General features: G+C 50.9%; 3 protein-coding genes across 3 annotated transcripts; all 3 read left to right on the forward strand.

Annotated features, from left to right (window-relative positions):
- Positions 1-1,184: 1,184 nt before the first annotated feature.
- On the forward strand, positions 1,185-1,469 carry LOC129197758 (keratin-associated protein 5-10-like). Its single transcript, XM_054806466.1, has one exon. It carries the CDS (start codon positions 1,185-1,187, stop codon positions 1,467-1,469), a length of 285 nt encoding a protein of 94 aa, XP_054662441.1.
- A 3,519-nt stretch (positions 1,470-4,988) lies between these two features.
- Positions 4,989-5,330, forward strand: LOC129197750 (loricrin-like). Its single transcript, XM_054806452.1, has one exon. It carries the CDS (start codon positions 4,989-4,991, stop codon positions 5,328-5,330), a length of 342 nt encoding a protein of 113 aa, XP_054662427.1.
- Positions 5,331-8,730: 3,400 nt separating this feature from the next.
- LOC129197753 (loricrin-like) lies at positions 8,731-9,045 on the forward strand. Its single transcript, XM_054806458.1, has one exon. It carries the CDS (start codon positions 8,731-8,733, stop codon positions 9,043-9,045), a length of 315 nt encoding a protein of 104 aa, XP_054662433.1.
- The last annotated feature ends 1,756 nt before the right edge of the window (positions 9,046-10,801 follow it).

Here is a 10,801-nt window from a genome sequence, read left to right on the forward strand (position 1 = left end):
CCTTCTGCCACCCCATCATGTGCTCATACCTGCATCCTTAATTCCCTTTGTTTCCTTCGCCCACTCACAACCTAGATTTTTTTTCCCAAGCTGCCCAAACGCACTCATTTTTCCTACACGCCATCATGGCCTTATTTGTTCTCTTTCAAGCCCCTTTTATTTTCTGGATCCCTTTGCAACCCAGTCCACCAGCCCACCCCAGCATCCCATCTTTCCATCCATTAACACTCTTACGTTGCAAACTTGGGCTCATGGCTGCTTTGCATTAGGCACAAGAAGCAGGTAAATGCTTCAAGCAAAGGCAGCAAGACCCTCCAGAAACCTCCCCATCCCTGCGCATGAACCACACCAGGCGCGGTGGGCAATTAACTTTTTTATGAAGTAACGAGAGGAATGGAAATCTCAAAGGCGGGATATTGATCTGCTCATAATACCATGAGTCAAAACAGCAGTGTAAAAACTCTCTAATTAGGAAAGCGCTCGGGGTGGTGAACAATCAAGTCCCTCCAGTGGGAGCTCACCTTGTTTCTGGAGGAAAAACACTGGGTGCCCTATAAAAGATCTCACACCCCATTTCTCCTCATTGTCTCGGCTTCACGTCTCCTCTCGAAATCCTGCTGAACGGGGTAAGTCTAGCTCAATCAAACTTCTGTACTTCTAATGATCGCCAGCTTTGTCCTGATCCTGAGGTCTAGACCACTTTTTCTTACACATCTCGTCTCCGTGACTGTGTCTGGTCACAGTTGCTCAGTCCTTCTGCCTAGGTTGTCTTCTCCTTCCATGCCTGTACATAAACAACAGAAAGCAACTAGGAAAATTTAAAACTTACTCGTTCAGATGGCTGAGGACAGGAATCTTCAGGTCTAGCTCTGGACTCTGGTCACTTCCTCTCACTAATCGCTAAGTGCTTTAACTTCTATCTTATGTATTTGCTCAACATAGAAGAGGAAGGAAAGACTTGCTCAAAGGAAGATAGCACAGAGTCCTCTGTAGACATCAGGGACCACTACAGGCAGATGTGAATTGCTAATTTTTCTCTCCAAGAACCTGGCTTATAACAAGAATTTATTCTTTATATATCATCCCATGTAACTAGACATCTATTCCTGCTAGCTGACAGACATCAATGTCTCTTGCATTTGCACCGGCTCTAAGATGACAGTCTTTCCAGCAGGTCTGCAAAGATGTGCTCCTGCCAGGACAAAGACCAGTGCCACCGGCAAGAACGATCCTCATGCCATAGCAGTGAAGGGTGCCACGGGAGCAGTGGTGGATCTGGATGCCATGGGAGCAGAGGATCTGGGTGCCACGGGAGCAGCGGTGGATCTGGATGCCATGGGAGCAGAGGATCTGGATGCCACGGGAGCAGCGGTGGATCTGGATGCCACGGGAGCAGTGGGGGATCCTGCCATGGAAAGCCACAGGATTGCCAGCAGCAAATTTATCAAGTATCTTCAAAGATGAAGTGATCGGGACATTATCTGCATGTTATACAATACACATCCATGTCCTTGATCTTGTGCTTTGCATGTCTTCTAGCAATCTTCCAAGAAAACCTCTCCTCTCTCTCCCCTGGCAAGTCCTGTACCTCTGATGAGCTTATCTGTGGGTGCTAAAATAAACTGTGTACGTTCACATTGGCGCGGTTTTCTCTGCATCAGTCTGTAACTATACCTGAGCCATTACAATTCGGAGTTCATGAGAGTTTTGTGTTCATGATTTTTCTTTCACCTGGTATTTCATATCACGATACAAGACACCTTGTGCTTGTTTAATGGCCCTGAAGTTGCCTTGCCCAGACACAAGCAATAGGAGCGGGCATTGACACACTCTCCCTTACGGACTCCAAAGGAAAAGAGAGACAATAAAGTTTTTTCAATGATGACATTTTAGGAGGCCATCTCAGGCCTCTGCAGTGCAGGCAGCTCTGCTCCATGCCACCCTCCCACAAAGCTGGAGACCCAAAACCCCCACCAAGACCCCGCAGGCTGCATTGCACAAGCCCTTGGGGCCAGCTCTGGGCACAACCGTGGGGCAGAAAAAGTCCTATAGGCAAAGACACCCGTGATGGGGCAGAAACCCCTTTTTTTTTGCCATCTGGCCTCAAGGTGACATCCTTGGGGCAGGTATCTCCACGTGTTTGCATCAATCCCCCCCCAGCAAGCCTTTCTAGAAACCCTCTGCCCAGCACTTCCAAGAGCCCTGGGTCGAGCCGGGGGCGTTGCAAGGTGCTAGCATTACACAATGAACTGACAAATTTCTTCTCAGCTTGTAATTAAAACGAATTGTGTAATTTATTGGTTTGGTATTGCCATTCATGAAATGGATCTTGCCCTGATAAGATTATTCTCGAGTGTGTCACGATGATCAGAAATATCTGGCATCGCTGAAAAGGGTGCAGACAGCAGCCCTGAGCCCTGCTTTCATTGTAGGAATCATTTGAAAAGGTTGGTGGTTGTGCGAGTCTGGCATTTCCCTTGAGCCCCCATTGCAAATCCTATTTTCAAGACACGTTAAGGTGGACATCCACAAAATCTGGAGGTGCCCAGGATTGCTGGCTGGGTGCTGCTGGTCTTTAACCAACTCAAGAAACTCAGAACGATTAAAACATGAGGAACTGAATACAGTGCAGTATTGAAAGCCAAAAATTATCTTGAGACTTTTTTGACGGAAAGTATTTACCGTATTTCTTCTGATGCCAGAACAAAACATAACTAAACAGAAGTGACCAAACCTGGGTACAGCTTGCCCTGACACTGTTCTAGTTCACAGTAGCAATTAAGCAATACAAAAGAAGCATTTAGGTTGCGTACCTGATTCATTAACCCTGCCCTGTCCGCTCGCCTTTCCAAAAATCCTCCAGTCACAGCAAATGGCGTGAGATGTTTTTTGGGTTATGGGAGCTGCTCGGGACTTGTGTTCAAAGCAGGAGCTCACAAGAGGCTGGAGAGGCACCTCGGTGCCTGGCACCTTGTTTAGTTTTCCAGCTGCTTACGAAGGATGCAGGGTGTCTCAAAAAGCATTTGCAAAGGTGGGATGGGGCTAAGCCTCCACCTCACTGCGGTCAGCATCTGGGAATGGGATAAAAACTTCATGAGCATGGAGAAAGAAGAATAAAAGGCAGGAGGGGTGGATCAAAAATACCAAATGCTCGAGCATCTCTGTGGGCAAGTGAAATATTTTTCAGCCAGTGTTTTCCAAGCACCGACAAAATCATAGCAGTTCCCTATTTCAGCTACCAATACTGATTTTAGTCTTTTATTTGCTGCCTGTTTAAATTACTGAAATGTTTTCTACAAGTAGCGTCAGAAAAGGACAAAACAAGATCTGCACTTCCTAGCCCATGCAGCAGAGCTACAGGAATGGTACAGGGAGTATCTCAAATTATTGCTTGCAATTAGCTCTCGCTGCAAACATGGTACCTGGCCTGGCCTGAAGGCTTGTGCAGGTCTGTGCATCCGTCCAAATAACACTCAATTACAAGCTAATTGGGGAGCAGGGAAAAGTGCTCCAAAAACAATGTTCCTACAAGTTTGGAGAAAGTCCCCGGGGTCTGCCATCTCCCCGCAAACGCAGCAGCCACCCCAGCTCACCGTGCGTCACCGAAGGCTGCACCCATGGGAGCCCTTCTCCTCCGCGTGGCAGCGCGGAAGATACTCACAACCTAGGAAAAAAACCACCGGTGCTGCCGCTCTGGCATTACTCACGGGCTGAAAGTTAACCGCATAATTATGTTCCTTGCTAATCCTGGATCACTACCTAGGCCAGGTCTTCCCCCTTCCAAAAATAAGAATCCCAACTGCTTTTGGTCCTTCTCGCAACAGCAGGAAACTTTTGACGGACAAAAAAGAGTTTTATAGGGGCTGTCTTTTCTCTCTCTTCACCACTCCACCGTATTTCAGCTGGGTTTAAGAGAAACGAACCAGTAGTGGTACGAGTCCAGTTGCTGCTAAGGAAGAGTCATCTACCATGCCAAAGGCATCATTGGTACTTATAGGCACATCTCTGGGTTTATGGGCATTTGCAGGACTAGAGCACCTCAAGACATTTTAAAAGGATGGTGTGGTGTAGGTATATGACATAATTCCCCCCACTAAACGCAAAGCGCTCCCCAGCTGTCATCAACACCAAAAACAAACTGGTGAAGCTGTGGAAACCGGGGCCACCCACACTACTCCCCCATTGGAGCTAAGCACAGGTAGAGCTGGCAATTAAATATTTCTGCGGCACAGGAAAGACGACCGATAACAAGAGGTGATACCTGGTGTGGATGAGGTGAGTCATGCAAGCAACCTGAAGAGTGGGGAGGCAAAAAAAAAAAAAAAAAAAAAAAAACACCAAACCAAACCATCAATGAATTAAATGAGCAGTCAGAACTCTGCAACAGGGAGGTGCTTGGTTACCACATGGGTGTGCAGAGAGGGTATAAAAGCTCTCCTGTCCCAGAAAGCCTCATTCCTTCCTTACCCCTTCGCTGCACGAGCATCTCAGGTAAGAGCGGTGATGCTGCAGGGCTTTGGGGCTCGGCACAGCACTCAAAAGTCTCTGGGAGGCGGGTGGGTTTGGAGCAGGCTGAGCCCCGCGCCTTGCACTGGGTTGGGGCTTGCTGTGCGGGTGCTTGTGAGCAGGGACGTGGGGTGAGGAGGGAACGCAGGGGATGGCAAAAGAGAGCAGAGAGATTTGGACTTGGAGGGAGGCTGGGGGTGTTGGTCTGCTCCCTCCGGGAGTGAGATGGCTCCGCTTGGGAAAGCCAGCCGTGCTCAGCCCGCCCGCCTCCTCTGGATGCTCCCAGCGTCTTTGGCTATGGCTTTGGTGGGACATTCCCTCGGGTGGTGTAAGAAGCTGGTGCAAGGTTTAAAGATGTTTGTGGGATCTGGCTAAGATCGGATGAATGTACATCCAGATTTCTCTTCCGTGGAAGAGCAGAAGCAGGAAAGGAAAGCCCCTGACAACTCCCCTCTCCCCACAGGTCACCCCGAAACACCACGATGTGCTCCCGCCAGGACAAGGACCAGTGCCACAGGCAGGAGCGCTACACCGGCCAGAGCAGCGGTGGCTGCCACAGCAGCGGTGGTGGTGGCTGTCACAGCTCCGGCGGCGGTGGCGGCTGTCACAGCTCCGGCGGCGGTGGTGGCTGTCACAGCTCCGGTGGTGGCGGTGGGGGCTGTCACAGCTCTGGTGGCAGCGGTGGTGGCTGTCACAGCTCCGGTGGTGGCGGCTGCCACAGCTCCGGCGGTGGTGGCTGCCATGGGAAGCCACAGGTCCAGTGCCAGCAGCAGCAGCAGCAGCAGCAGCAGGTCTACCAGCTGCCCTCGCAGAAGCAGAAGTGATGGGCTGTCCCGCACGCCCTGGCTCCAGCAGCAAAGGCCACGCATGGACCACCTCCCTCCAGCCTCCCCAAAGCTCTGCAAGCCCCGGGGCTGCCCGGCTGCAAACCCTCTCCTCTGCCCTCCAGGACCATCGCTGCCTGGGGAAGGGACATCACTTGTGGTTCCCTGCTGCCTCCGCCTGACGCACCAGGCTGGGCTTTGGCCCCATGAGGTGCCCATGAGACAATAAAGCATTAAGTTCCCAAGACCTCTCTTGTGTTGGCGTTTCCTTAAACTCCTTGTCTTTATTCTCCATGCACGCTATAGGGGTGCAGCTGGGTGTAGAGGAATATAGGGTCTATAGAGTTACCAGCAGGTCATATGTCTTAACCAGGGGAAGTCATCCCTGAGGAAGCACCCAGCCCTTCAGCGCATGTGCACAAGGAGACTATTTAGCATTGTATTTTAGGGAGAATGATATTGCTGCATAAAAAAGTGCAACTTGATTCAGCAAAGTCTTTACTTCTTGTGTTTTCTGACGCTTGTGCCCATGCCGATGGCAGATGAACTCAGTAGATATCTGCCTCCATGAGCTGGACTAAGGGATGCAAGGAGTCAAAGGAAGAGCTGGCAGAGAGATAAGCCAAATCCATCACCCTGCACAACCAGGACCTGGCAGAGGTGCTGCTGGAAAAGCAGGGAGGCAACCAGGGAAGGGGGTTTGCAGCTGGGAGCAGCCTGACCCAGATGTGTTCCAACCCCGCGCAAAGGCTGAGTGAGGGGAGCCAGGGAGTGCAGCCATGCCCTGCTGCCAACCCCACTCATCCCAAGAAAACCCTAGAAGTGATTACTAGTCACATGTTTTGAGGTTCTTTTCCTTTGCCTCTTAGGTTTTTGACTGTTTAAGGATTTTTTTCTTTCCTGTAACCACAATAAAAAAGGACAGAGGCTTCTCTGTTTCCGTTTTGATGTGGTTTCTGCTTTTAACTGAAAGCTGGACTAACACGTCTGAGACGCTGGGGACTGCAAGAAAAACATCAGTTATGAAACTTGGTACACGTTTGGTTACACTTGTGTGTCCTTTCTCATTGAATGAATGAGATCATCACCTGAAAAGCAAATTAGCATTAAACTTTCCTGTGCAGAACATCACCCCTGAACCCGGGCAAGACATGACTGCTACTAATATCCTCCAGAAAAGACAAAAACATGCTGCACAAGACTCACGTGCAGAAATTCATTTGTCCTTGGGACTTTAGTCACTGGTTATTTTGGGTGGTAGGAGGGATGCACATAGCACTAGCAAGAAGCCCCGTCGACATGGCGCTCAGCCCGCGCAGGAACCAGCCCCTTCAGTGCATGCACACGCTTGTTCTAACAGCCACACGGATTTTGCCTGCAGCACACGCGGCTCTAAATGGGTGTCTGCCCAGTTCCTCCGCTAATTACAATTGCAGCCACCGGTTTCTATACGAAATTTTATGACATCAGCGTCAGTCAGCACGGTACATGCCGACTGCATTTCATGCCGGATGAGCCACGGGTCTGCGAGGTCGGAGGAGAGCTTTGCAGTCCTCCCCATCGCTGACCCCTCGGGAAAGACAGACAGCCGTTGCCACCAGGTGGGACGCTCGTGATGGGCAGTTCAAGCACCCAAAATTTCGGATGTGAGCAGCGTGAGCCGTTCATGCCCTGGGGACACCTGTAGCCCCGTGAAAGGTTTCATCCCAATGTCACCACGTCCCCCTCTGCTCAAGCTGGGCCATGTGCAGGACACAGGGATCCCAGGGGCCAGCTCAACCCCCTACCAATGGGTGTTTGTCTAAAGCCAGGCAGGAGCCATCCAACAGCTTCCAGGAAAAGCAGGAAGGAGCTAATTTTCAGTGCCGCCAGCGGTGCTGAGCGTAAGGAAATAGCACTAGTTGACATGTGTCTTGGGAAAGACATTGGCCTTCAGCTCAAGCAGTCCAAGCCCCAGTGCTATCCCCTCCTCCCATGGAGAGCTGCCAAAGCATTTCCCTTTGGCAACGAGGTGGATCTCCATGTCTGTCTGCATGGCTCCCAACGTTATCTTCTACGTCTCCGATGTTTTCTTGCCTTTATCCCGTAAAGGAGCTGCGGCCTTTAGAGGTCAATGTACTTTGTAGGGTTGATGAAGCGCTGGGCAGCTTTTCAACCAGGACAGGGCTGTGCAGAAGGGCCATCTCCAGAGCTCCGACTTTGCTCCAGAAGACAGACCAATGAGGCAGGCAGCACCAGATGGGTCTTTTAATTCCTCAGTCTTCATTTGTCATTAAGAGGATGGAATTAGTTAGTCTTTGTCAATGAAGTGCTCAGGGACCTTGCTTAGATGGATGTGAACATAGCAGGGCTTGCAAGGCTTTCAGCGGTCCCCAAGACCATCTCCTGCCTGCTCAGGTGCCTTTTGGGGGGAATTCACACCCTTTAGGTCAAGAAGGGGAGCTAGAAAACCCCTTCTGAAGACCTGCGGCCCTTCTCTAGAGCAAGCCCAGGAGGACTTTGTCCTCTCCCCGCTGGCTGTCCCCATGGCCATGGCCGCTCTTTCGGACCAAGCATCTAAGGGAGAAGAAAAAGCAACTTTCCACTACTTTTTACCTAGATTATTTCTGGCCTTATCTGGTGCCGGGTCAATACCAGGGATTAGACTCTGAGAGCAGAGCCTAATGGGATGGGGCTATAATTATGCCTGGATGTAATTTAACAAAACAAACCCCAAACAGACGAGCCTTTGGAAACCCAGGCACCCACGAGTTTTCCTATTGAGGGCAGGTGAGGCTGACAATTAGATACTTATGTGGCACAGGAAACAGATAAAAAAGGAATGATAGCCATCACAAATGAGTCAGGCAAGCGATGTAAACAAAGGGCGGTTTGATGGGGATTGGGTATTAAATTAATAGATCGCCATGACAGAGAGCTGTCTCATTTCCGGGGAAAGGGATCTGAGATCTCTATAAAACTGCTTCTGTCCCGAGGAACTTCATTCCCTCCTCTTGCTTTCCACTCAAGCTCAGGTAAGTCTGGCAGCACGGATGGATTCTCCTTCTTTGGGGACACCTTTCCCGGCAAGGGACGTGGAACACGGGTTTAATGTGAACCGCGCTGCTGGAGTGCAGGGATGCTCACAGGGCGGTGGGATGCATGGAGGGGGGCAAGGACCGGTCTCAGGGCTGGGCCAGGGCCATGTTACTACACCCAGCTGATGAAATCCTCCATCGGTGGATGCTCCAGACCTGGGGGGGCGTCTCCTGGGATCTTGCACAGGAGTGCTGGGGGTGGGATTGCAAAGGGGCCAGGCACAATGGCCCCAGGATGGAGGTGCAGGGGCAATCAGGGTGGTGGGACATGCAGCAGCCCCTGACAGCTCCCCTCTCCCCACAGGTCACCCCGAAACACCACGATGTGCTCCCGCCAGGACAAGGACCAGTGCCACAGGCAGGAGCGCTACACCCGCCAGAGCAGCGGTGGCTGCCACAGCAGCAGTGGTGGCGGCTGTCACAGCTCCGGCGGCGGTGGCGGCTGTCACAGCTCTGGTGGTGGCGGTGGGGGCTGTCACAGCTCTGGTGGCAGCGGTGGTGGCTGTCACAGCTCCGGTGGTGGTGGCTGCCACAGCTCCGGCGGTGGCGGCTGCCATGGGAAGCCACAGGTCCAGTGCCAGCAGCAGCAGCAGCAGCAGCAGCAGGTCTACCAGCTGCCCTCGCAGAAGCAGAAGTGATGGGCTGTCCCGCACGCCCTGGCTCCAGCAGCAAAGGCCACGCATGGACCACCTCCCTCCAGCCTCCCCAAAGCTCTGCAAGCCCCGGGGCTGCCCGGCTGCAAACCCTCTCCTCTGCCCTCCAGGACCATCGCTGCCTGGGGAAGGGACATCACTTGTGGTTCCCTGCTGCCTCCGCCTGACGCACCAGGCTGGGCTTTGGCCCCATGAGGTGCCCATGAGACAATAAAGCATTAAGTTCCCAAGACCTCTCTTGTGTTGGCGTTTCCTTAAACTCCTTGTCTTTATTCTCCATGCACGCTATAGGGGTGCAGCTGGATTAATAAACATGCTCATGCCAGTTGTGCATAGTTGGTTTCTTTCTGAACCCTCGTGGTGCTCCAGTCAGTGTGGATCATCCTTGGGTGCTCACCAGCTCCCCTCTCCTCCATCAGCCGGGACCGACAGGTCCCAGGTGATGTGGAAAGCACAAAAACATCTCCCCATCCCACAGCGTGTCCTACCTGGGCCCTACACCCCAGGTGTGATGCCGGGTGTGGGTATCCCTGGTGCCCCAAGACTCCCAGGGCTTTGCATTCCTGCCCCATCCCCTTGGAGCTTCCCCATCACGACAGTTTTTACTACACAGCTTTGAGCAACCTCCTACGGAAGGAGGCTACCAGCGATCACCAGGTGACTCACAAAAATCAGGCAGGCATCATGTTGTACAGTATTTATTGCTTCTTTTATGGTATGACAACCATTTATGTAAAATGGAGAAAAATAAGCCCCCCCCAAAAAAAAAATCCTTTTGGATATTTACAATGGAGAAACATCACAGTTAAGACGGCTGATGTATTAACCCATTCAGACAGGTAACAGCTGAAGGACCAGATCCCGCACTCATTAGCTTGAGAGCAATAAACTACCGCAGAAAACATCCATCCATGTAGTAAAGTGATCATAAAGCGAATCCTTGTCAGAAATGACATGTCTTCCCCTGACTTTCCAAAAACTTGCAGATGGGGATATAAATATTACAGACCTGATAACTGTCTGCAACATTTTTTTCCAGTGAAACTCAGGGTTTCTACCATCCCCTCCTTGCTATTAAACCAGCCTTGTATCGGTTTATATATCGGGAGCAATGTTTTAACCAAGCAGGGCTGAGGAAAGCAGTCCTGTTTCCTCATCCTCTGGCCACTCACCGTTGGTAGTGTTTCTTTGTGCAGCTTTGTGCAGGTTAATTACGCAAATATATAGATAGAAGTTTTCCATAAAATTTAAAAAAAAAAAAATTAGGATTGGGCTTCCCTTTTTTTAATGGAAAAGAAAGCCAGCATGCTGTCCCAGCTGCATTTATTAGACTGAAACATCCTTGTAAGAGTTGAGGTGCAATTTTTGTCGTGTCCCCCCCCCAAACCCGTGGGAGTTTTGCTGTTGACTTCAAATGAGCTGGAGATGAACTCCCAACCACAGACCTTTAATTTTCTCCAAAGAATTGCCACTCTTTATTCATTATTACTGTACAGCCTGAGTCAACTAATTGCATGGCTCATTCCAGCCCTATTGACTAGTGATTTTTCACTTTCTACCCATTAAAAACAAAAGGAGCTCATGGAGGAAGGGGTTGATATGTCAGCCGTCGCTATGCCGTTGTGTTTATGAGAAGAAAACAGCAAGTCTGCACCCACCCACCCACCCACAGCCTTCAAGCTGCATTTGCAAAGCACCCCAAAGAGTCAACCATGGATCATCGAGACAAAACGAGAGACCC

This window comes from Grus americana, chromosome 29 (genome assembly GCF_028858705.1).
Source record: "Grus americana isolate bGruAme1 chromosome 29, bGruAme1.mat, whole genome shotgun sequence".
Classification (NCBI taxonomy): domain Eukaryota; kingdom Metazoa; phylum Chordata; class Aves; order Gruiformes; family Gruidae; genus Grus; species Grus americana.